This window comes from Peromyscus maniculatus, chromosome 6 (genome assembly GCF_049852395.1).
Source record: "Peromyscus maniculatus bairdii isolate BWxNUB_F1_BW_parent chromosome 6, HU_Pman_BW_mat_3.1, whole genome shotgun sequence".
Lineage (NCBI taxonomy): Eukaryota > Metazoa > Chordata > Mammalia > Rodentia > Cricetidae > Peromyscus > Peromyscus maniculatus.
In genome coordinates this window covers 125,966,353-125,993,245 of record NC_134857.1, presented here as the reverse complement: position 1 = coordinate 125,993,245, position 26,893 = coordinate 125,966,353, and the positions used below count along the sequence as shown (strand labels likewise).

General features: G+C 46.6%; 1 protein-coding gene across 7 annotated transcripts in view; it reads right to left on the bottom strand.

Moving 5' to 3' along the window:
• Mcoln2 (mucolipin TRP cation channel 2) overlaps positions 1 to 26,893 on the bottom strand; it is a 53,406-nt gene that overhangs the window by 7,412 nt on the left and 19,101 nt on the right. For 3 of the 7 annotated variants that reach the window (XR_013052423.1, XM_076575125.1, XM_006984734.4), the window contains 9 exons: positions 20,550 to 20,723; positions 18,566 to 18,719; positions 13,537 to 13,621; positions 13,299 to 13,395; positions 12,381 to 12,480; positions 8,827 to 8,939; positions 7,119 to 7,268; positions 5,199 to 5,300; positions 4,972 to 5,094 (listed from right to left, as the gene is read on the bottom strand). Coding sequence is in view for 6 of the 7 variants with exons in the window: in XM_076575125.1 (XP_076431240.1) it covers positions 4,972 to 5,094; positions 5,199 to 5,300; positions 7,119 to 7,268; positions 8,827 to 8,939; positions 12,381 to 12,480; positions 13,299 to 13,395; positions 13,537 to 13,621; positions 18,566 to 18,719; positions 20,550 to 20,723 (1,098 nt within the window). In the remaining variant the exon portion in view is untranslated. Of the gene's footprint in view, positions 1 to 4,971; positions 5,095 to 5,198; positions 5,301 to 7,118; positions 7,269 to 8,826; positions 9,018 to 12,380; positions 12,481 to 13,298; positions 13,396 to 13,536; positions 13,622 to 18,565; positions 18,720 to 20,549; positions 20,724 to 26,893 lie in introns of all 7 variants that reach the window. The other 4 variants (XM_076575121.1, XM_076575123.1, XM_076575122.1 and 1 more) reach the window with 3 other exon arrangements.

Here is a 26,893-nt window from a genome sequence, read left to right as displayed (position 1 = left end):
AGGGCTGTCTTCTAACTGCTCTGAAACACCATTTCCGTACCTCAGTTGGAGAGCAAACACCACATCTTATATGTGTTGTCCTACACACACTACCGGTATAAACACAATGCCCATCTCAACATGAATGTACTCATAACCAGTGTATCTCTCCCTCTGTGCACAAATAAGACCTATACCAACCCACCAAGTCAAAGCAAAGACCCAACAAGTAGCTAGTGTACTGGGTCATTTTTCTACCACAAGAACAGATTATAGCCAAAGTCACATTCAGTGGCCAGATTCCAAACACGTGAGCATAAAAGCAGCCATGGTCAGGTACTGAAGTGTCTCTAGTTAGATGGCACATTGGCTACCTCCCAAGAATGGCAAGCCCCCATGTCTAGCTGCTTTTCTTGTCACTGTGAACAAATGCCTGGCAAGGAGGGAGGATTATCTTGCTCATGGCTTGGGGGAGGGGGGTATATAATCCATCATGGCAGGAAGGCAGGAAAGTGGGAGCCTACAGCAGCTGCTTGCTCACATCTCAGCAGGACAACCAACAGTCAGGGCGCTCCCCTGCTTCTCTTCTTTGCCCCTTTTTATTCATTCTTGGCTCTGAGCCCTTACAATGGTGCCACTCACATTCAGGATTGGTCCTCCCTCCTCTGCCGGAACTTTCTGGAAATGCCCAAATGTTTATGCCTCGAGCTGTGTCTCTGAGGTGATTCTCAGTCTAGGCAGGTTGATCAGGCAGATTAACCTGGAAGGCAGGTCAGCTGCCTCTCAGAAGCAAACCTGCTGAGCGCCTGACACACTCCAGGCCCCAGGGTGGGCACTGCAACCAGGAAGAGGAATGAGCCACAATCTCTGCCTTCCAAGAACTCAGTCCTGACAGAGCTGTGTATGTGTGTGCGTGTGTGTGCGTGTGTGCAAACAGTAAACAGCCAATAGGTATTTCCATTAGAAGTCCTGGTGGGTTCATTGAGATCACAGAAGGAAACAAAACATTCATGTCATACATGATGTTTGTGAGTGAGCCAAAAGACCTTCCGTTGGGATGCAGATATAACCTGCATTGGCTTATGTCAGGAAATGGTTTAAAGCATGCTCCAAGAGCAAGTAGCAAGAATCTCTTGTAATATTTAGATATAATATTTCAGCTGGCTCATGATTATTTTGAATAAGCAAAGTATCTGGGCATGACCAGAAGCCTTGGAAATTTCAGAATTTTGCCCATGGCCTCAGCAAAGTGCAATGATTTTCCAATGCCTTGTTCTTCTTATTTGTAAAATGGGGACAATGCAAAATGATTATTCATGCATCATAGTTTAAGAGAAAACAAGTCCCCCGGAGGCAGGAAATGTAAAAGCCACATTAGAGAAGTGCTTAATAATTCAAGATGGGGTTTGGAAGATCGTCAGCAGGCTTTAGCTCTCTGTGCCCAGACATCTTCAAGGAGCACGGTGCCAAAGTCCATCAGCGCTGGAAATGAACATCGATGTGACACTTTCTGTTCCTTGAGTTGAATCACTGCGATCAGATGTGTAGCAGGAAGACAGGAAGCTAAGGAATCTGGTGCTCTGACTCCCAATCAGTTGCATCAACTGAGGGTTTTCCTGACACCTTCTCTTTAGAGTTTTGTGTTTGCTTGTTTCTTTTAAATAATGAATGGCTTTCACACTCTGGGTCGCTGTGATTCTCAAACTACTAACAAATGTTGGCCATGATGCTCAGCTGCTCTAGGGTTTGAGCAACCCTGAAGGGCCTCTGATTCAATGGCTAATGGTATAACCTGGACATTCTAACAGATCAGTTTGGGGGTGCTGCTGGGGGCAATAAAAATTTTCCAACTTCAGATCTAAAGCAGCAGCAGCAGCAGCAGCAGCAAAATGCACCAAATTCCAGGATCAGATGCCCACTGGCCTGTGCATTTACTGAGCACACACTCAGCGCCTCACTCTCCCAGTCTATCAGCATGGTTAGAGGTGGGCGGGAGCTGTCACCAATTAACCAATCAGGGATGCTAGAGACGCTCGGCATCATTTCACTTTGTGTGAGAAAGAAAGGGAATCTGGCACCAGTGAAAAACATGCCCCAAACCGTAGCCACCCACCATGAGTGGCTGTTGAGCACGTGACCTGGAGTCCGGGAAACTGAGGTGTTCAGGTGTGTTGCACAGTTGGCGGAGTGCTTGCCAGCATCGGCATCCATGATTTGAACAGTAGCCCTACATAACCAGGACATAGTGGTCATGCCTGTAATGCAAGGACTCAGGAGGTAGAGGCAGGAGGATGAGAAGTTCAAGGCCATCCCCTGCTATATCGCAAGTTTGAGGCTAGCCTGGGCTACATGAGACCCTATCTCCAAAAAAATTTTTTAATAACTAAGATGAGACAGGTGGGAGGCCCCAGACCCCCAGGCTTCAAAGAGGACAGAAGACAAAAGAGCGAGGCACTGAGCGTCTTAGCTCACTTACACGCCAGAACTAGGATTTGGGCTTTGCTAGGTTTAACAGGATTCATCGTTAAGATCAGTTCCATCCGGCTCTTCCTTGTTTTTAATACGGATATTAGAATATTTTGAAACGTGCACAGCAGCTGCGTTTGTGGCCTCACATTTTGTGTTCCTTGGACAGCGCTGGGCCAGAGCACCAAAGCTTCACCACATTCCTTCCGAGGACAGAGATGAAGGACAGAGATGAAGATACGGGAATGGAGCCAGGCTCACAAAGCCAGTGACCAGTTTTTCAGCGGGTGATCTTGACATGTATCGATGAGGGGCGTTTGTCCTACAGCTGAGCAACAAGTACAGCCTGCTTCTCAGATCAGGCTGGGTGTCCTTTTATAGTGGGGAGCACTAGACAATGCCAAGAGGAGCACCATGGGGTGTTATTGGTCAAAGCTTGATTTGGCACTGGGCAGACTGGTTTGACACTGCCATTTGCTGTCTGGGTAACCACAGAAAACAGCTTGGTATATTAAGGTTCCTATTCTCCGTAAAGGATGGTATCATCTCACAGAGAGACAAGATGGCATGCTGTAGCTTGGATCTCAAAATGTCCCCCAAAGGCTCACGCGATACAGGTTTGATCTCCAGACTGTGGCACCCTTAAGAGGTAGCGCCCACTGGGGGCATGCCTTGAAGGGGTGGTTGGAAACCCAGCCCTCCCCGTTTCCCTGGTCCCTTTTTGGCTACCTTCTTGCAAACAGACCTTCTCTATAGTGTCCTGTCTGGTCACAGGCTCCAGGGCAACAGAGCCAAGTGACCCCGGACTGAAGCCATGAGCTAAAATAAACCTTCTGTTGGGCATTTTATCAGAGGCAGAAGGCTAACCGGAGAGGTAACAGAGCAAAGGAGAACTCGGACAGCCGGCCTAACAAAAAGCAAAGAATAGCAGCTGTTCGGTAAACTTCAAAAAGCATTAACTGAGAACCTTCCAGAACAATGGTGAGGGACAGAAGAACAGCAAGGAGTGAGTGACAAAGAGCATAGGACCCCTTGTCTGACTGTCCTGGGACCATTGGATTGATGAAACCCAGATTAGGCTCCGTATTTATTCCACACGGTGCAACAGTGCCCTCTAGTGACAGAGAGGTGGAGACACTCCAGGAGCAGGAGGCTAGCAAGAGAAAGAAAAATGCAAATTCTCCTTGGATCTGCAAAGACAGTGAGCTCTCCGTGTTAGAGTTATCATATCAAAGAACAATTTTTACCTATGAGTCACCTTCAAAGATGTGACACGAAGCAGAAAAATCAATAGGATCATCAAGATTTGCCGTTAGGCTGGAGGTTGTCGCTTTGTTCATTAGACTGTTTTTTTCCAGTAAGAAAAATCGAGACTCTTTTTGAACACACTAAAGTGACAGAGAGGGTAGCCTGGGTGTTCCAAGCTGCGGTTTGATTGAACAGGACATGGTGGAGGGTCTGAGCTGTGTGTATCACTCTCTCTGAAGAGCTTATAAACCACCTATCTTGGTAAATGTCAAGGTCAGAACTTAGGATTGAGCTGTTACATGAACTTGAACGACATCCTTTGTGTTCTCTGCCTCCTTTCTCCCGGCTGGGTGCCTGGGACACCAGTACAAGTATGAAGGGGTTGTGTGTGACCTGAGGGAGACCCTGGAATGTTGTGCCTAGCACCTACCCACGGCAAGCAGGTGGTAACGGCTGTCATCTTTTCTGTTGTCCCAGCAGCCAGGAGATCGAGGAAGAAATGCCTTGAGATGCAATGATTCTTTTTACTGTTTGGTTTGGAATACAGCCTTGCTGGTTTCTTCTCATGATGTTCTGTCCATCAATGATAACACCACTCTGAGACAAAGTCTCCTTCTGTTTCTAAGGCTAGCCCTGAACTCCCTGTGTGGTCCAGGCTAGCCCTGAACTCCCTGTGTGGTCTAGCCTTGAACTCACAGCACTCCTCCTTCCTCAAGGCTCCTGGGACTATACCATGCCTGACCGTAAGTCTGTCCATCCTGGATGTATGGTACCGACTGAAGAGAGATAATAGTTAGAAATCCAGATGCTGATCTTTAATAAGATGAAAACCGGCAGCTTGATCAAAGCCACCCTCAAAGACGTGAGCTCATTTCAAAAGAAATGAAGCATTTATCCCTGGTGGAGCCATTACTCCTCCCATTCTCCTCAGTGGACACAAAGCCTAATACTTCACACTGGAAGATTCTGCCATAATCCCCTTACTTTTCCCCCCAGTTTTACTAACAGTGATCTCATGTGCAAACATTTTGCATTGCTAATCAGCTGGTTGAATGTGTCAGATCCTCAGCCAGGCCCAGACTACTAGGAGAGGTGTGTTTTCCCATCTCCTGGAGTTCTTTTTCAACATCCTAAAGTCACCCCAATGTCCTGAAAAGAAGGCAGAGAAATAGAAAAAAGAAAGTTCTCCGGGTCCTGACGTCAGGGTGCTCGCTGGAGTGGAGGCTCAGGGTGAAGGGCCCCACGTGCCCTCATGCAGAAGGAATTGGAGCTACTCACCTTCTCGTGGTACGGTCCCAAGACAATCCAGCCGCAGAACGTGTACCCCAGGTAGATCATCCCCGCACAGGCGCAGAAGCGGAGGACTTTGGGCAGCGAGGCCTGCATGGTGAGAATGAGCACCTGGAAAACAATCGCAGCAGTGGCTGGGTTGGAGGACGGAAACTAGCCGGTAGAACCCGGCAGAGAACCGAGTGTCAACCACGACGGCGCTTCTGGGAGCTTACGTTGTATGTTTGAAAGTAGCCCAAGTATCTGATGACTCCAACCCAGACCAAGAGCGTTGACGTCCCGAGGAAAATGCTGCACAGATCGTAATTGGTGAGGTTCTAAGGGAGGAAAAGAATGCACGGGTAAGTAAACAGCCTGGTCCCCTTGGCTTGTTTACCTCCCTTTCATGGGTGAGAACTGACCATCCTACCCATATCTGTCACCCATATCTGTCACCCTGGCACCTGGGATGCCGAGGCTGGAGAATCACCATAGTTCCCAAGTTCCCTGGACTATATAGTAAATTCTACGCCAGCTTGAACTACATAGTAAGCCTGGGCTACAGAGACCTTGTCTCCAAACAAAAACAATGAAGAAGAAGATGAAGAAGAAGAAGAAGAAGAAGAAGAAGAAGAAGAAGAAGAAGAAGAAGAAGAAGAAGAAGAAGAAGAAGAAGAAGAAGAAGAGGGGCTGGGGGTGGGGAGGGAAAAAAGAGGAGGGAGGGAGGAAGGGAGGGGAAGGGAAAGAGGGGGGAGGGGGAGGAAGCAGAGGAAAGCTTCAAATGTTTGGTTTTTATTTTCTTTTAGTACTTTAATTGTGAACAGATTTCTTTTCCAAATAACATTTTGAAATAGGACTTGCATTTGTCACTGACCTAGGCATGAAAGAGCATGGTGTTTGTCAAATATCAAACAACACAGCCCAGTCACTGTTGGAAGCAAACTCCAGTGTGATTAGCTGTCATAGTTCCTACTCCTAAGAGTTCTAGGCTTCATTACAGAGACAGACAACAAACACAATTCTAATACGATATGCTAAGTTCTATGAGAGACCCAGCAGCCACTTCTCACAGAGGCCCTCCAATGGGCATGACCCAGGGCAAAGCTGGACCCGCAGCACAGACTGGAGAGAAGTCTACAGGCTCATGACAGGCTGAACATCCCCAGGGCTGAGAACTGGCAGGTAGAAGGACAGTAGAGGAGCCAGGATGGGGGCCAGAGCCCCGTGAGGGGACCCTTAGGGGCCATGGTGATGGGAGGTCCCTTCATCCTAAGTAGATGCCGTGGAAAGTATTGTCGCAGCAAGGCAGGTACTTCCAGGAGATTTTCCCAGCCGCTGTGCAGCTGGATCTGTGGGATTCAAGACTAAAGACAGAAGCGCAAACAAGAAGAATGCTGAGGCAGTCAGGCCAGAGAGGAAGGCAGCCTGAGAGGAGCCAGAGGTCGCTGGGATGGAGACAGGAGGCACTGTTGCCATGAGGAGGTCAGTGTTGTAAGACGGACAGAAAACAAAGGAGAGAACCGTTGAACAAAGGAGGCAGAGTCCAACCATGAGAGCAAACCAATTAACTAACTAACATAAACAACCGGTCAGACTTTGTAGACACTCAAGACTCCTCATCCTTCCCCCAGCTATCAGGGCACACAGCATATCTCTCTCTCTCTCTCTCTCTCTCTCTCTCTCTCTCTCTCTCTCTCTCTCTCTCTCTCTCACACACACACACACACACACACACACACACACACACACACACACACCTGCCACTGGCTCTTCAGATATGTTCAGGAGAAGTGACTGGTCTGTGTACCAGCTGCTTCCTTTACAAGTTACACAAGTAAATGGACAGATAAACTTAATACAAAGGAAGAAAGAGAGAAAGAAAGGAAGAAAGAAAGAAAGAAAGAAAGAAACAAACAAAGGAAACCCTCAGTCTTCCCAAACTTCAGTTCCCGTTCTAACGATGCGACTGCACAGGCCTGGAGGAAGGCCATAGATGCCGCTGTCCACAGTGCACACACTTCCTGAGGAAGAGTGAGAGGCAGCCTATGTCACGGATGAGAGAGAAGAGAAAACACAAGGTTTGAGCTAGGCTCCAGAAGGACTCTGTATCTCACAATGCCAAGATAATATAAGGTTCCAGATGGTGGGTCACTTACCTTGGCCTTGATCTCCATCTTTAATATGGATCCAATTATTGTCATGAGGTCGCTGATAGTGATCAGGACATACCATCCATTGATGAACTCCCATCGGTCAGCATCGCACACGCGTCGCTTGTGCTTCTCCAGGAAGAAGTTTAGAAATCTCTACCGCAAACATTGAAAAAGCATTTCTTACAAATCACGCTGCCCTCTGGAGGCAGAAGACAGAGCGAACAGTTCCAAGATGGCAGATCTACCTCACGGGGAGACACAATGCCACACACTAAGTCACATTGTCTACGCCAGTGTAAGCAAGCATTTCAACGTCTGTTAAATTACCCCAAACACTAAGTACATGTGCTGCACACCAACAGTGCTAACCCAGAGTGTGTTCCAAACACTGCATATCATGCCCCCATTCAAGCTGATTGATGGGAACCCTTTGAACTAGGATTCTCTTGTAGTCCAGATGTGGGCACTGTGTGCCCAATGCTGTACCTGCACTTGGCAGAGAGAGACCCCAACATTGGATTCAGAATACCTAGAGGGTTGGAAGGCAGATATGAAGTAGATATTTACAGAGTGAAAGTCAAGGGGCTGGGGAGATGTCTCAGCATGTAAGAGCACTCACTGTTCTTCCAGAGGACCTGGGTTCAATTCCCAGCACCCACACGGCAGCTCACAACTGTCTGTAACTCCAGTTCCAGGAGAACTGATGCCCTCTCCTGGCCTCTGAGGGCACAGGATGAACATAGTGCACAGACACATGTGTGCAACACACTCATACATACAAAAAGATAAATCTCAAAAAATAATTTAAAGACCAACATGGAAGTTAAGATCAAAGAAAATAGAACATGGGCTATTTCCTGCCCTGAAGATGGTATTTCAGTGACTTCCTGCTTCCCCTGACCCCGGTGGGAACCTACGCCCATGCCTCAAGCCAGAGTAAGACACACAGTGAGCCGAAGTACATGCTCCTGAGAATGCATACTGAAAGAGGTAAAAGGTACAATGAACCATTTAAGAAATCAAATCAAAGTATTTCATGCCTCATTATCATCCATTTACTGTGCCTTCTTGTCGAAGTGAACTCTGACTTGAAGACAAAAGATAGAACCCACGCATGCTCTTCAGATCAGCCCTGAAACTAAAATTTTATTCTGGGAGCCTCTAAATGCTTGAGAGCTTACCACAAGTACCTGTACTTGTTAGCTCAATGTCAAGCAGAATTATTATCTGACCCCCTTTCTTCCTTTTAAAATTTTGATGCATGTATGTGTGCACGTATGTTCACATGCACATGTATGTATGTGGAGGCCAGAGATGGAAGCCAGGTATCTTCTTCAATCACTTCCCACCTATTTTTTTTAAGTGTCTCTCTCTGAACCTGGAGCCACTGATTGCCTCAGACTGACTGGCCAGTGAGTGGCAAGGAGCCTCCTGTTCCCACCACCCCAGAGCTGGGATTACAGTCGTATGCAGTCCTGTGGCTTTTTCATATGTGTGCTGGGAATCAATCTCAGATTCTCCTGCTTGCATGGCAAACGCTCTACCAACCAGCCTGTCACACTAGTCCTCGGGGCCTCCTCTCACTTCCTGTAAGTCAGGATGGTAAAGGAAGCAGATGGAGAGAGGGCAGCGTAGCCCAGAGTCGGCAGACCCCTTGATTTGGACAACCGCAGGCTGCCGGCCGAGAGAGGAGGGGAAGAGCCATGCTCACCTTTCTCAGCTTCAAAGCAAGGACAATGGATCGTGTGCACAGGATAAGGGATGCCAGGCAGATCACAATGACAAACGCATCAAACACCAGGACATAGGGAGTGCTTCTCTGAACTGCAGAGCAAGGCAGAATGCAAATGTTTAGTACGCCTTGCGCAAACTGTGCAGAATAATTTCCCAGCAAATGGCAGTCTGAAGGGAAAGTCAAAGAAAAATCGCTTTGTCTATTGTTAAAACAGTAACTCTCAGAAGCCAAACCATACTGCATTCATTCCGAAGTCCACAAACAAGCTAACACACCCTGGAGGGCAGGGTCAAGAACTTACAAATGTAGGCCATGTTCATCAAAATTCTTTATGAACAGTTACTGTAGGACAGAATTCAACAGAAGCTGATCCATCTAGGCTCCACTCAAGAGAGGTGAAAGGGCCAATATGGCCTAAGTTGCTTCACACCAAGAGACAGCAGCAAGTTGGCCTCATTAATAAGAGAGCAAATGAAAACGCCACACTGAGAAGCCACAGTTCTCATCAGCCTCACAGTGCCCTGTCCTGCCAGAGCACTAAATGAAAGGCTTTCCCTGAGTGCCGATGCCAAGAAAATCACTCCTGGGAATGAACGTCAGGAAGTGAGCAGTGACCTGGGCTTTGCTTTGGAACGAATACACAGTGGAGGAGGCCGTGCGGAGAGAGAGCAGCTGTGAGCTTAGCTGCTGCCGGACTTCACGGTTACACATTGTGGCCGTTGCTCTCCCCTTCCACACGGTGACTCCACCGGCTTCCTCTTCTCTCTCCTGCCTGGGGACCTGTCACAAGCTCATGCCTGGAACAGGCACACCTGCCCTCGGCCAGAACCCCACTTTATACACCCCTGCTCAGATTATTTGTTCGGGAGGGGGGTCAAGGTTCAGATTTTCTTTCTTCTTGATGAATTCTGTTGCTTGATAATTTCATAAATGTATATAATGTATTCTGACCTCCGGCCCCCATTACCTCAGCTCCTTCCATCCCTGTCCACACCTAGTCCCCTTCCCAGATCCATGGCTTTTGGTCTGGTTTCACCCATCTGTGTGACCACTGGATTCAAACCATGAGCTGGAGCCTGGTGGGGTCCTAAGTGGGCACCCACTGAAAGCAGTGGTTTTCTCCTCAGTGAGGGTGTCTGTAGCAAGCCGCTGATGAGGCCAGGGCAGGGCCCCCGAGTCCCTCCTCCACCCATGCCTGGCTGCTGAAGGGCTATGGTGGTATTTTATTTGTACTGAAATGTGACTTTAATTGTATGTTAATAAATAAAGTTGCCCAGGGGTCAGAGCTATTAGAGCCATAGCAAGAGCGTGGCGGTGGTGGCGCACACCTTTAATCCCAGAGCTTGGTAGACAGAGCTAGCTCTATGTGTTCAGGGATACAGCCAGCATTGGAGACACACGCCTTTAAGACCTGGAGGGCTGTACTTACAGGCAGTGACGAGGCAGTCATGTGTTTGGGTTTACAAACAATGAGAAGGCAGAACAGAAAGACTATTTAATGATAGACACACAGGAAGTAGGTCTCTTTCGGAGAGCTAGGACCACCGCAGAAGGAAGGGTGAGATTTTAGCTCTGAGCTCTGACCTCTTGGCTTTCTCTTTTACATTGGTTCTGTGTTTCTTATGTAATCAGACGGTTGGTTACATCTACCAAGGGCCGTTCTCATGCACTCCCAGGGAAGGCCTCCGCCTCTGCAGCTGCTGTGAGTCTGTGGTTGGAATGTGTTGGAAGTGGCTGGGACTTACCTAGAAGATGGCATTTCACGGCATCCCTCCCATCCCCTCCACCGCCTTCCCACCCCAGTGCTTCTCTCTCTGCTCCCCGGTTGCGGGGTAAGGTGTGAGCCCGCAGCTTACCACTTCGTATCTGCCTGACATGGTAGATTCTTATCCCTCTAGACCACAGGCTCCAATAACTCTTCCTTTTTAAGTCATCACAGAAGGTCATAACACCAACTCACCTTGGTCATGGCGTTTTATCACAGCAATAGGAAAGTAACTGATACTGTTGCTGAATGTGAACTAGTGGAAATTCTCCTGCCTCAGCTTCCCAAGTGTTGGCAACATCCAACAGTCACTGATTTCTTACCTCCCTGAAACTATTTTGCCTTGTAGACACAGCTTCCAAACCTGAGTTTGGAAAACACTGGCTCAGAAATACACACTGGCATTCTGTCGAGGGAAGTCCCACACCCGACCCCCTCCACCCCGCCGAACTCCTGATGTACGTAGACACTCTTCCACTGTCTGCTGTGGGACACTGTCTCGGGGCTGTGCAAACACGTGTCAACTCCCACCCAGCGACAAGGAAATGCTCTCACATCCCCCATCAGTGGGAAGCCCTGCCCACCAGTTCCCAAGCCTCGTGTGACTCCTTAGAAACTCAAATTGATGGAGACCAGAAGCACACTCGGGCAATGGGTATCAGGAAGCAGATGAAGGGGGACATTGCCTGGTTTTGCTTTGAGGCGATGTGGGTGAATGTGGGTAATGACAGGAGAAGCAAGCAGCCCGCATGCTGAGTGAGTGGGAAGGAGCATCAGAATGCTTAGGAAATCCCACCAGATGTCACCTCTTGTCTCTTAGGAGGGATTCTCAAGCCACCACACAGCTTCAAATGAAAGAGGGGGTATAAGCCATCTCCAAAGCTGCTTTCTAAACATCAGCTTTTTAATGATTTCATGACCCTTCACTTTCTCTTAAATGCATGTTTTCCTGGCGATGAGGCCAGGTTTCTTAAGACACAGCTATAAGAATAGCACATTTTAGTTATTTAGGTCAGTGTGGCATGTGTTTCTCCCTGTTGGCCACAGGGGGGAGCTAGAGCTCCATGTGCTGGGATTGCAGGTCTGTGACACCACACCAAGCTCAGCAAGGCTGTTTTAGGAATATGGACCATGAGGTGACTGGGGAAATGTCCCCATGTTTATTCAGGCTGCCATCTGCGCTCTGGGGTCTGGTTGTCCAAGGCTTAGATCAAAACATACCTTCTCTAAGAATCATTTCACGATTCCCACTCATCCCTGGTCAAACTTACCATTTACCTTTTTCCTCAGAAGTACCTTCCATCCTTCCACACCTATCCCTACCTGTACACACTAGAGATCTGGTCACGGCAGTCCCCCTCACTAAGACTTTTCCTCCTCTGTTAGAGCCGAGCAACTCTGATGACGCCCGCGCTCAGCACCGAGCACCAGCTCCTCAACAAATGCAGTCATTGCTTTTGCTCTGCAGAAAAGTCTAAGACAGAGAGGCCAAGAAAGAGGTCTAAGGCCCCAGACATGGCCAACAGAACCAGAATGCACACCCAGGCCATCCGGCTGCAGAGGCTGGTCTCCTAAGCCACTGACTCGTGCTAAGTTCTCCAGAGAACCAATAAACACTGGCTGATGTGGGCAAAAGTCTCGAGACTAGTGTTTGAGCTTTGTTTTCAAGGAACTTTCTTCCCACCGCCCACCACAGCAATCACATCGGTTCTCCAAGACCTAAGTGATCCCGTAACACACAAAGGGCAGGCTGTACTGCACTTACTAGATCCAGATATGTTCATGCCTTTACATTCTTCTATGTTGGCCTCGCTGTTCAGATAGACTTTGATTTTCCCACTGTGAGCTGTGTTGTCAAAGATAATCTAGAGACAGAAATGGAGAGGTTATATATAGTCCAGCGGGAGGTGGGAGTCATTAGGTCCACTCCTTACGAAGGTCAGCGGCACCCTGGTGGAACTCGGATACAGAGGTCATACCAACGAAAGTGCCCCAGCACATGGGTTCTGGTCGAGGTGCTGTCACTGTGATAAAACGCTGACCTTAAGCAGTCCGAGGATATTTCAGCCGACAGCTGCAGCTTGCACTCGTCACTGAAAGGGTCACAGCGGGAACTGAAGGACACACCTCAGAGGAAGGCTGCTTACAACCTTTACTCAGCCCGCTTTCTTATCCGTCCCAGGACCACCTGCCCAGGGATAGCAGTGCCCACAGTGGGATGAAGTCTCCTACATCAATCAATCGGCAGCCAAGAAAATGCTCCACCCAGGTGCTGGCTGGCCAGTCCAATCTGGGTGATCCTCCAGTGGACGCTCTCTCAGACCGCAGTGGGCTGTGTCGAGCTGACAGCTGACGCTAACTGGGAGAATTCCTCTACAACTTTCTTTTCGTGATGAAGGCTACAGTGTAAAGGGGTGAAGGGTTTCTGGGGGTGCCAGGGATCTGAACTCGGGTCCTCATGATTTGCACACTGAGTCACCTTCCCAGCCCAGGAACATGGCTTAAGGGAGTTGGAAAGGGCTGGCTCCATCTTCACATGAAACAGTCTCTAGATGAGACCACACCGTCATTAAAGCTGCTCTAATGCAGCAGCATCTAAAGTCTGTAGGCTGCAGGGTTTATCTTCTACAAAATCCACAGGGAACAAGACTGACGGGGGCTGCCCTAAAACACAGACACTTGCCGTATTCTGAAAGCTGTAACAGTCTGGTACCTCTCGGGAATGAATTGCCTGTAGGTCGATTCCTCTGAGGCCAAAGGAGATATCGACTTGCACGAGCCTGAATAAGATACGGTAAAGGGCAGAACCGTCAGTGTTGGCTACTGCTGCCCACCTCCCAGGGCTCCCCTCCACCTCCCAGGGCTCCCCTCCACCTCCCAGTGCTCCCCTCCTGGGGACTGAGGCCTGATGTGGTGCTTACCGGTAAAAGTCCAGCCTGAAGAAAGAGGTCTGTGCCCAGTCCTCGGGTTCCTTGTCGAGCCCCTGGAGGTCTAGGTGAAGGCAGTCTAGAGCGACAGACAGACAAGGAATGGTCACTTCTAACCTGATGCTGAAATGGGGACAGCAGTCATGTGATGAGAAGAAGCAGGACCCTTTGAACGTCTCACAAAGCTAAGCACAGCATGGAGCGCAGCATGGAGAAGCTGGCGGGCACCACTTTCAGTCAGGGACCAAGATAACACTGGCAGTCTCAGGAGGAAGCAGGCTTCAGGTGCCTCCTGACGCAATGCACTGGGAAGGACGCATCCCCGGTGTGATGTTCCTTCCCTGGATGCACAACCTCAACCGGTGTGATGGAACAAAAATGCCCAGTGGAGGACATTCTTCTCTTTGAAAATCCAGTGGTCTGCAGAGGATGGGTGGCAAATGCCTTTAACCCCAGCTTTCCGGAGATGGAGGCAGGAGGATCTCTATGATCTGCTGTGCCCTGTTAAACACTCACAGCCTCCAGAGTAGATGGCACCCGAAACACACCCGACATGTGGGATATATTTGCACTTAATAAAAATGTGCCACCCTGAGCCAAACACTAGAGCACAGAACTGAACAGACAGGTCCTTGAAACAGTGTACCACAGGCAATGTGCTGCGGCCGTGTGTGCTCTCTGGTTAATGAATTGTTCTCTTTAATCCTCAAAGCAAATGTGAGAGACGGGCAGTGATGACGTCACAGCTGAAGAAACCATAAAGATTATCTGCTGTCCATCAATATGTAAACACACCCGTTCTTGCCTCCACATCCTGAGTTCTGCCGAGGCTGACCTGTCTTCATGGTTTAGATCCCTTTTCTTGCTTACAGTAGAGGAAGCCTGCTAATGAGGCAAATGTGCGTAGGTTGATCTCACATATTGGAGAAAGCTCCTTGGCTTCTCCTTGAACTATTTAGAGAATAATTCTTCCATGTGTTAAATATTAACAACTGCCTATGTGGCCAGCTTACCTGGTGGGCTAGCCTCAGACATAATATATAGGATGTTAAGTATACATTGATAAATAAAGTGTATTTTCCTTTAGATTAATAGAATCTTATATTCAAAGAAACATGATAGAAGTTTGTAAGCTAATTTTATACTATGTGTAAAATTTGCCTTATGAAAGTCTGCTTGGTTGTTCAAATTTTCTGTTGCTTTGTAATTCCAAAGCTACACGTTAGCTCTCTCTATATATTCAGAACGCTCTGAAATATAGCTAACTTTACACCTCAGTTGGTGCTCCTGAAGCCACCAAGAGCTTGCTAGTAGCAAAATCAGTTTCCTAAAACGGAAGGGAAAAGCCCCAAGGAAAACATCAGAATCCAGCAGGATTAGCAGATATTTAGAACAACAGCATCATCATTCAGATGGCTCCCCCTATAGGATTTTCCAGACAATGGTGACCTCCTCAGAGTGTCACAGGTTAGACTTGTCTTTAAAGAGCTGGGGACATGGTGAAGCAGTCATCATGTCTTATGCTAAGGACATTTGGAAAGAAAAACAGAACTAGGGACAATGAGATGGCTCAGTGGATAAAGGTAGTTGCTGCCAAGTCTGATGACCTGTGTTCGATCTCTTGAGTCCACATGGAAAGGAAGAGAACAGACCACAGTTTGTCCCCTGACCTCCACACACATCATGGGACAAGTGCGTGGGTGGGTGTGGGTGGGAGGGTGTGCATACACACAAATGTATATTTAAAAATCTTAATAAACTAAAAAATTGCATTAAAAATAAAATTATAGAGAGTGATCATCTCTGATCTAAAAATTCCAAATCTTTAAAATGCTCCCAAAATTTTAAACTTCTTAAGCAATGACCTGATGTCTTGAGGAGAAAATTCTACACATGCCCTTATAGGACGAAGAATGGTCAAAATGCAAAGGCACTAATAGTATTATATGAAATTATCTTCTGGATGTTTGTAGAAGATGTAAATGTAACAAACTTCATGTCTAGAGTTGGGTCCCATCCCCAAGATATCTTTTTTACTATTGAGATGGCTGTTCTTGGTTGTCAGTCTGACTAAAACCCAAGCAGCTGAGTATAGACCTGTTAGATATTTTTTTCTTAATTAAATCACTCAAAGTTGGAAGATCCACTTTTAATTCTGATCTTTTGAGGTGGGAAGATCCATCTTTAATCTGAACCACATTTTCTGGTAGCAACCTATATAAAGGACATGGAAGAAGGGGTCTCTCTCTCTCTCTCTCTCTCTCTCTCTCTCTCTCTCTCTCTCTCTCTCTCTCTCTCTCTCTCTCTCTGCCTGCTTGCCCTCATTGGCTTCAGAGTCTTCCTCTTCAGGATTCCAGCGTATACTGAAGACCAGCTGAGACATCAGCCTCATGGACTAAACAACTGCTTTCTATTGGTAGACAGTCATTGTTGGACTAGCTGGACCACAGCCTATAAGCCACTCTAATAAACCCCATATATATGGGCACACACACACACACACAGAGAGAGAGAGAGAGAGAGAGAGAGAGAGAGAGAGAGAGAGAGAGAGAGAGAGATCCCCTCACCCCAAATCTGAAGTCTGAAACATTCCTGGTTCCAAGCATACTGGATAAGGGCCACTTAAGTTGTATTAAAATTATTAAAATGATGGCCACTTAATTGTTACAGGATTTTATTTACAGATTCACAACGGTCCTTAGTAAGGCAGAGCAGTAAAGCTACATTTTTCGAGCAGGGAGTCCTGCCCATCAGAATAAACAAAACTAAAGTCAACTAGATCCACAGGCAGTTTCGCACCCACCGGGCGGCAGATCACACAGACAATGATCCGTGTCTGAAACCTGAAGGATGATTTCCTATGCAGCAAAGGAACGGCCGCGTTTGTGAGTAGCTAAGGCAGGACAGCGTCCACCGAACCCTCTGCTTCACCTGCAGCCACTTCCCGAGGGGGTCAACCCACCACCTGGAGGCTTCCAGCGATGTGAAAAATCAACCCACATTTATCCCATTAGCAGACTTTCTCTAACGGATACAAGAAAATTAAGTATCAAATATTTTTAAAAATCTTTATACCTTTTCAAAACATTTACAGGTTCTCTTTGACAAGTTATAATTAATAAGATCAGAGCAGGCAGTGGTACACTTAGGCAATCTCTCTTAAAGTCACATTAATCATCTACCTCTCTCCATTTACTCTAAAATATTCCGTATACTTGTAGAAAGGAAAGTAACAAAGCCACCACTGTCCAATCGTTGGGAAATAAATAAAACTTGCTTTTTAGCCCTGTCCATCTTCCCTAGCCATTGATATTGACTTTGGCTGCATTTGTTTAAACATTTTCCCAGAAAACTCAATCAGGGGGGGGAAAAAAGCAAAACATGGCATATAGGTCGCCGGGACACTGTTGTATGATACATCCCATTTGAGTCACACAATTTCAAAAGGGAAGTGGGAGCTAGCTGAAGGTGCCAGGACCACCTTCCAGCCCCAGCTGTGATGTGCTCCCAGGTCAGTTAGCGGAATCACCTGCATGGTTAGGCTTGGCTGCGCTTCCACATAAGGGATTGCAGTGAGCCCTGACTGCCTGTGGGTAGCTATTCCCTCTGGCCTTGAGTATTCCCTCCTTGAAGGATGTGGACATTGAGGGTGGAGGCTGCTAACACTCAGAAAGCTAAGGAGACTTACAGGGCTCGGGAAACACTGAAAGTTACAAGATCCAGGGAGCCCTCTCCAAAGTCACAAAAGCAGGGAACACTTGCTGGATCAAGTCATCTCTGAGTAGAAGAGGGACCCGTGGGATGCAGCCTTTGAAAGTAATCACCTGCACTATGCGGACTTTCCATAGGATGCAACTGCCTTTGAGTCACCCATACTCCTGTACAGAGCCCCAAGCAACTCCTCAGTTCACTAGCTACTGTTGGGTAGAATTAGCTCTTTGGTCTGTCGTTGGTACCTATATGCAGCAAATACACATTTGTTCACATCTCCCTAGGAAAAGCCATATAACTACCAACAGGTCTCAGGTGAGCAAAAGCCACAGCACAGGAAGACCAGGAACATTTCTGTGGTGGTGACTAAATTACCAAGCAACTGGCCCCAAGACGGACTCTGAGAGCAGCCTGGAAGCCAGACACTGCATGGGCCAGTGTGACCCACTGACTTCTTTCAGGATCCAGAGCCTAGGGAACATTTGCTCACATATGGAACAGTCAGCTCAGGGAAACAGGTAAAATTCCTGCCATGAGGGAGGGGTCCTCCTGTGTTACCAAAACACCTCAAGATCAGAGTAAGAAACATGGCTAGATGGGCTGTGAGATGTCGTCATGTAACTAAAGCCCACCCTGCTACCAGGATCCCTCCTCCCGAACTGTCAGGTACTTAAAAGCCAAAACGGGCTAGCCTTGGCAACCCCACGACAGGAAACAAATGGTGCGTGCCTCGGGTCTGATGACTGAAGAGCAAAACCTCCCAAGTCTTAACGCACACCATGTGCTCGCACATTCTTTTACATTCTTAACAGAATGACTGCATGGTTACCTGGAAGGCTTTGTCAAGTGATCGCCCAAGAGAAGGAATCATAATCCTTAACCTCAATTCACCTTTGAAGAACACTGCAGATTTTATAAACAATAGAACAGGTATAGTGGTGCACACCCCTGGTCCCTACACTTGGGAAGGGGACGCAGAAGGATAAGTGGTCAAGAGCACATACTGCAGAATTTTAAGATGTATCAAAGAGATAGACGGAAACAGTGCTCCTTCCCATTTCCAGAAACGTGGTTTCCTGAGCCAAAGCCTTTGGAGGCAACCATGAAAGTGACAGCCTGTGCCAGAGAGAGCCTGCTCCCCTGGGCTCCACCAGATCCCACCGAGCTCCGCCGGGCTCCACCGGGCTCCAGCCAGATCCCACCGAGCTCCACCGGGCTCCACCTGGCTCCACTGAGGTGTTAGCACATGAGAGCCATCTTGCTCATCACAGAAAAGGACACAGCCACATGAGGAAACGGTCACTGCTGTTACCTGTCTCGATGTCACTGTCAATATTCAGGGTCTTGTTCGAAGAAAACATGGCTCCTGTCTTGTAATGCTGCTTACAGAATTTCAAGCCAGTTCTGCTGTCTTCATTTTCTCCATAACCAAGGGTTGCCAGGGAAATGTTCTTTAGATGACGATACTGTTTAAAAGACACACACACACACACACAGTGAAATTATAGTTAAATAAACACACAAGTTCTTAAAAACCACAAGCCATGCCATATGGAATGCAATTTTAGCAGATTTTATTACTTATACAATGCCTTTGCGGGGAGCAGTGTCCAGTTTGACACAGCACAAAGTCATTTTCTTCAGCTGAACAGGGACACACGGCCTCATCAAACTCTACACCAAAGGGATATCCTGAGAAACACTCCCAACTTCCTCCCAGTCAAAACCAAGGTCTTACTCATCTCTCAGACTTTATCTCATACCGAGGCCCCATGGTTCTACCCTGTAAAGCCCACTGGCCTCCAGGCCATTGCCAGAGCTTGACAGACATACTTCTGCCTCTGACCTTTTAGTTCCCTCTCCTGGAACTCCGTCTCTACCTACTCAGTTCACTGCTTGATCAAATATCACCACTACAATGAAGTATTCACTCACTCAGCTAATGAAAATTGCAAACAAATACCCAACCTCACTTTGTGCCTCATCATTATAACACAATTATGTTAGTCAAAATAATAAGTAAAAATTCAAAACTGCAGAAAACTGCAACATCCATCTCATACCCCAAATCCCCCTTCTCTCTCAGTGCTTCACTGGGGACCCGAACCAATCCATGTCAGAGCTTACACTAACACAGCTAACACTCTTACACTAGCACAATCCTGCGACTGCCTGCTTTCACTAAGAGGGCTTCACTAGCCTACAGCTTCATTGCTGTGACTTTACTATGGAATATTTACAATGTTACAGGAATGTTGCAAACAACTACTAATTATTTCAAGAATATTCTTTTTAAAAAGCTGAGCACGGAGACCTTTAATCCCAGCACTCAGGAGGCAAAACTGCATCTCTATGAGTTTGAGGCCAGCCTGGTCTATGTAGCAAGTTCCTGGCCAGGCAGGGATACATAGTGAGATCCCATCTAAAAATAAACAAAACAAAACCTTATTAACTTGGCTAACAATTAAAAATTTAGTCTTACAGTTCCAAGACCCTGTGACTTCTCCCGACCTTCACATGCTGTGTCCACCAATTGTTAGACAATTGCAACAGGGTCTTCACCCAATTTTAATCAAGGTCCCTCCACATAAAGGGAGGGACTCCCACCCCACCCAAAGCACTGCTGAGAATGGTCAAAGGAATTTCCTCCTTATCGCTGCCAGCAAGAAACTCAGCTGTGCTTAGTAGCATGTTTCAGGTACTTTGCCACTAAGGAGCCAGTCTTTGATACTATATATTTCATTTCTCTTCATTTATCTAGCTCTCTCTTCTAGAAAGGCCAGGATTTTATCTGTTCTATTCACTGCTACAGAATCAGTGTGTAGTACTTGCCAAATACCAGGGACTCAAATATTTATTGAATTAATGAAAGGGAAAAAACAAAAACAAAACACTACCCCTAAATGCTTTCTTCAGACCTACCAATCTCACACTGTATCATATGCCATATTCTTAATAGTTAGCTAGGAATATTAATGCTATCACATCAAATTTGAGACCACTATACACTCTCAGATTGGGTTTCAAACCTGCACCAAACCTGACTTTATAATCTCTTAACTCTTTGTTTCGGGATAATCTCCCCAAAGTAGTGGTTCTGAATCAATAAACTAAAAAGATTAAAACCTAGAGAAAAATTTAAATGTGTAATTTCTATTATTAGCATCTGAAGTAGTAGTAAAGATCTTGGCAAGCCATGAAAAATTTACATGAGATAATAATATTTGTTAGTTTGCTAAGACAACACAGCCATGTATCAATATAGTCTTTAAAAGTAGGTCATTTAAAACACTTGCCTGCTTTATAGCAAAAAAGATACTCTCATAGACGTCTTCTTGAGTGTATATGCTACAGCTGTAGTCATCTTCATCACTTCCAGAAAATCCTTTCAAAAACAGGTGCTTAAAAGCAACAGTGTTATCTTCTTTGAAAGCCACCACCAACTGGTTACCTAAGCCAAACCGAACAAGCTACAAAGAAAACACAGGAATGTGGCTTTTACCATTTGCCAGGGAAAGAAAATGGCTTCTGATTCTTATCAATTCTCATCTCTAAGCTGTTGTGGAATACTAGTTTAAGATGTGTTACACTCGTTTATGCTGTGGAATACTTGTTTAATGATGCAAAGATGTGTTGCATTCTTTTATGCTGCATTTGTTTAACTCTGTAAAGCTGTGTTACTTTGTCTAAAACACCTGATAGGTCTAATAAAGAGCTGAACAGCCAATGGCTAGGCAGGAGAGGGATAGCTGGGGCTGCCAGGCAGAGAGAATAAATAGGAGAAATCTAGACTCAAAAGAAGAGTGAGGAGCAAGAGAAGGAAGAGAGGAGGACACCAGGGGCCAGCCACTCAAACACACAGCCAGCCACAGAGTAAGAAAGAGAGATATATAGAATAAAGAAAGGTAAAGAGCTGAGAGAAAAAGTGTAAAGAGAAATGGGATAATTTAAGTTAGAAAAGCCGACTAAAAGCAAGCCAAGCAAAGGCGGAACATTTAACAAATTAAAAGTAAGTCTCTGTGTGTTTATTAGGGCGCTGGGTGGTGGGCCCCCTAAGAGAAAAAAAAAAGAAAAAAGAAAAAAAAGAAAAAAAGAAAAAAGAGGAAAAAAAAAAGCCTACATTTTGGTGCCCCACTTTGGGCACCAAATGTTTTGCATTCAATATGGTGGCTGCACCTTAAGCAACTGGTGTCCCAACCAGCAATTTCAACTCTGCAGCTGCCAGCAGCAGTTTGGCTGCCTAGGCTGCAGCCAGGCAGGAATTCCATTCCCGCAGGCACTGGCTCTATCACAGCTGCTAAAGGGAACTTTATCTCAATCTCTATCCTTCTACAGAACTCAGGATTCAAAGTTTGAGGTGAAATTCTGCCAGCTCGGAGAGGCTGAATAGCAAGTAGATAACCTTCGCTCCTTGCTTGTGTCTCCCTCCAAAAAAGGGCCATCCTTCTGCTCAGCCCCCACTAAAGGACCCTCGCTACACTTAGTTCCTCCTTACCACTTCCTGTCAGCAAGTTGCTGACTCAGCCGCTTGGCTCCATGTTAATTTTATTTAATCAAACAAATGTAATACATCTTTGCATCGTTAACAAAAGCAGAAAAAAACAAATGTAACACACATTTACACAGCTAAAGTAATATTCCACAATACTCAGCATCTGAAGAAAAATCCACTCCTTGGTTTACACATTGGGAGCATCAATGTTAAAAACACAAATCCTGAAAGAGAATCACCTCCTTGCACTACATCAGCAACCCTTAGTATAAGGCTGTTAAGAGTTAGAAAACATCTCAAAGGATTGGAACACGCAGGGACTTTGAGCTGAAGAAGCATTAAGGCTTCTCCCCTCTGTCTCTCCTGAGACTTCCTCTGAGGTTCCTTAACCTGACACAAGTGTCTTCTGAGAGACAGACCTATCACATGCTTCTCTGTCTCATCAAGCAGGGAAGAACACATGACTCACAGAAAAGACAGATGACACCACACCCAGGACTTTGCTACCGGATGTTTCTGTCCTTTGGGACAGAAAATCACTTTCTAGTGGGCATAGCGACCACTCCTGCAACACCAACATTTAGGAAGCAAAGGAAGAAGGGTTGCCATGAGTTCAAGGCCAGCCAGGTTGTATAATGAGACCCTGTCTCAACAGCCCCCTCCCCAATCATCTGTTTACTGACATACAGTTAAATACTCAGTCTCTCTTCAGTAGTAGTCTTCCTCTTAGACTCCATACGTAGGACAAACAGCTAGCACCAAAGGTTTATAAGAAACCAGGAAGCTGCACATAATGTTATGTCCATGCACGCACTATCACACAGGCATGATCCCCCTCCACACACACTGTGCATATGCACACACGCCTGCAATGCATGCCTTCATCCCTGCACTCTGTCACACACAGCACAGTCTCATTCAAAGCTACACACACACACACACACACACACACACACACACACACACACGCATGCACACCTGCAATGCATGCCTTCATCCCTGCACTGTCACACACAGCACAGTCTCATTCAAAGCTACACACACATACACACACACACACACACACACACACACACGCACAATCTATCACACAGGCTTGATCCTACACACACACACACACACACACACACACACACACACCTGCAATGCATGCCTTCATCCCTGCACCCTGTCATACATAGCACACTCTCATTCAAAGCTACACACACACAATCTATTACACAGGCTTGATCCTACACACACACACACACACACACACACACACACACACACACACGCATGCACACCTGCAATGCATGCCTTCATCCCTTCACTCTGTCACACACAGCACACTCTCATTCAAAGCTCCACCCCCACACACACACACACATTCACACACAGGCCACTGTGGTAGTCAGACCACAGCCAGCTTAGCTCGCACACCCTTCCCACTTCCCTAAGCTGTCTTATAAACTAAGACTCTAGAATGTTTCCTCTGAGTGCTCACCCAATGAAATCGTCATGGAGCCTTGACCTGCTTCTCATGTATGAGCTCAGGAAAGTGGACCGGGTGACCCTGACAGTTCTGTAATACCCTGTGTGACTCCGGATGCCGTATATACGCAACAATGCACAAATCAAACAACTCAGCCATTGAGACAATTGAAACTGGCATAAGGACTTCCCAGGGGTTTAGTTTTAGTTTTTGTACTTTGTCGGGTTGGGTTTTTAGTATGTTTTTAGTCTTCATGTGTGCACATGTTTGTGTACATGTTCACATGTGTGTATGTTCACATGTGTGTGGAGACCTGGAGGTTGACATTGGGAGTCTTTCTTGATCATTCTCCACCTTACATATTGGGGTAGCGTCTCTCACTTGAACCCAGAGCTTACCAGTTTAGTTTGTCTAGCTAGCCAGCTTGATCTGAGGAACCCTTGTCTCTGCTTCCCACAGCAGAGGGCTAACAGGTCACTATGCTTACCTGCCTTTACATGGGTACTTGGAATCTGAACCCTGGTCATTAATTAAAGTTAAACATGGGTGCTTCTCCCTGAGTCATGTTTCCAGCTAATATTTTGTCCCCGTTTTGAACACACTGAACCCAATTAGTGTTGAATATGGGAATGTATTTTGCTTATTTTTAAAGACTGAATAATTAAAGACAATTGTCACCAGGTTTTCAGCAACTGCCATGTGTGGTGATATTGTGTTCTCCAAAACACTGTGCACCCTAATAAACTTATCTGGGGTCAGAGAACAGAACAGCCACTAGATAAACATAGAGGCCAGAAAATGGTGGTGCACACACCTTTAATTCTAACATTCCAGAGGCAGAGATCCATCTGGATCTCTGTGAGTTCAAAGCCACACTGGAAACAGCCAAGCATGGTGACTCACGCCCTTAATCCCAGGAAGAGATGGCAGAAAGCAGAAAGGTATATAAGGTGTGAGGACCAGGAACTAGAGCTGGTTAAGCTTTTAGGCTTTTAGCAGCAGTTCAGCTGAGATTCATTCCAGATGAGGACTCAGAGACTTCCAGTTTGAGGAAATAGGATCAGCTAAAAAGTTGGCAAGGTGAGGTGGATGTGGCCTCTTCTGTCTCTCTGATCTTCCAGCGTTCACCCCAGTACCTGGGTCCAGGTTTGTTTTTATTAATGAGACCTTTTAAGATTCCTGCCTTTATAGGTCACTTGTCAATGGCCGAGAGACAGCCGGAACTGACCTACTCTGGCAATGGGATGGCCAAACACCCTAATAGTTGTGCCAGAAACCCCATCCAAGGACTGAGGAATCTGGATGCAGAGATCCACAGCTAGGCCCCGGGTGGAGTACCGGGAGTCTAATTAGTGAGAAAGAGGAGGGTTTATATGAGCGAGAATTGTTGAAACCAACCAAGGTTGGATAAAGCACAGGGACAAATAGCCAAACGAATGGAAACACATGAACTATGAACCAAAGGCTGAGGGGCCCCCAACTGGATCAGGCCCTCTGAATAGGTGAGACAGTTGATTGGCTTGATCTGTTTGGGAGGCATCTAGGCAGTGGTACCAGGTCCTGGGCTCGATGCATGAGATAGCTGTTTGAAACCTGGGACTTATGCAGGGATGTTTGGCTCAATCTGGGAGGAGGAGACTGGACCTGCCTGGACTGAGTCTACCAGGTCGATCTCAGTCCTCAGGGGAGGCCTTGCTCTGGAGGAGGTGGGAATGGGGTGTGGGCTGGGGGGGAAGGGGAGGGGGGCAGGAAGGGGGAGAACAAGGGAATCTGTGGCTGCTATGTAGAACTGAATAGTATTGTAAAATAAAATAAAATAATAAAAAAAAAAAAAAGATTCCTGCTACAGCCATAGGCCAGCCCTAGTACTAACAGCTCCATGTGCATTATCTTGTCCCACTACAACCAGCCCTTGTCATCACCAGGCTACACTTTACATTGATGTTGACTGGATTAGCCTCAGGAAGTGGCCCCCAGCCACCTCTCTGGAATGGAAGCTTAGCTTATCTCCAAAGCTCTTTATTATGTCCCACAAACAATGCCTTTCTACTGAAAATGGACTTTGTGCTAGCTTTTCAGAATTATAAAAGCAACCATTGCTTGAGAATGTATACAGGTGATACTCTTTAATCTCTTAATGTCACCATGCCACATTCCTCAAATACCAATGATTAAGCAATTACTAGAAACACAGCTATTCTAAGAAAAAACATCAGCTAAGATAACACATCTGTTCCAACTGTGCTGAAAATCAAGCAACCTCAAGCCAAGTTCTCCAGATCGGTGATGTCTGTCAATACTGACGTCTCCCGCAAGGGAAGTCAGTAAAGGGTGGGTGGTTTTTTTTGAAAGCTAAGAAAATAAACTAGAGAAGCAACACACAAGACTATCTGGAAGACTTAGAAGAGGCCAGCCACCTCCCGACAGCCTGGGCAGTAGCCCCTTGACTGAAGCTCTTCCATCTTCGTGTGTAGAACGGCTCCTCCCCAAGCTGGGGTAGACTGAGGGTGAGGTTGTACATGGTGCTGAATAATAACTCATGACAGAATACCGGGCATTGTGATTAAAAAAATGTGTAATGGCTTTTCACTTATTTGCCCCATTAAACTGAACTCCATAAGGAAGAGGCTCTGTTTGTTTGCTTGTCTTCATAGCACCACTGAATCACAAAGGGAATGGTACCCAGCCGTCACATCAATGGAGCCCAGCGATGAAGGTACACGTGTACACGTGTACAACCTGAAGTCAGCCACATACTCAGGCCAGAGCATCTGGAAAGTGCCTAAGGGTCTGAACACTGTTCTGCCCGACACTAAGGCCTGTTTGTCCTCTCAACCATGCTGTCACACTCTTAGGGCAAATGCTGCCACCTGACCCTAACACAGGGGTGTTAGACCCTCCCTCAAAGTGGAGTTGAAGGAACACAGAGTGTCTGAGCAGGGACTGACAAGCTGGTTAAGAGTGAGGGACACAATGCGCTGATATTTAAAGTCGCTGCCTTAGTTAAACAAAGCCATCAACACGATTCTGAGATGAAGAGACAGTGGCACTGTGATCACCGCCTGGAACCTCCTCTGTCTGGGATGAAGGACAGGGACATTTCCAGTTCTCTGTTTCTAGAACAAACCAATGTCTCTATGCGCAGTCCAACATCAGCAGGCAAGAGCTAAAATTGCCAAAGCTCTTAGGAAGGATGATCATGAGAGGGAAATGGCGTAGTCTCTAGCCTTGACAGAACCAACCCTGTCTGTGCAGCAGGAGCAAGAGATGGTATTGACTAAATGATTCTATTTTCAAAAAGTAAGTAGCAGCCAGAAACTACATCCCATACCACTAACTAGTATGGTGATGTTTTATTTGTGCTGAAATGTGATTTTATTTGTATGTTAATAAATAAAAGTGCCTGGGGGTCAGAGCTAATAATAAGCAATTTAGCAGAAGTCTGGCAGTGGTAGCACACACCCTTAATCCCGATCACATGACAGGCAGATCTCTGTGTGTTCCAGGACACCACCAGCATGGAGACATACTCCTTTAATCTCAATACCAACCATAGAGACCTGGAGGTCTGTATAGACAGGCAGTGATGAGGAGGTCATATGGTTGGGTTTACAACCAATGAGAAGGCAGAACAGAAAGTCAATAAAAAGACAGACACACAGGAAGTAGGTCTC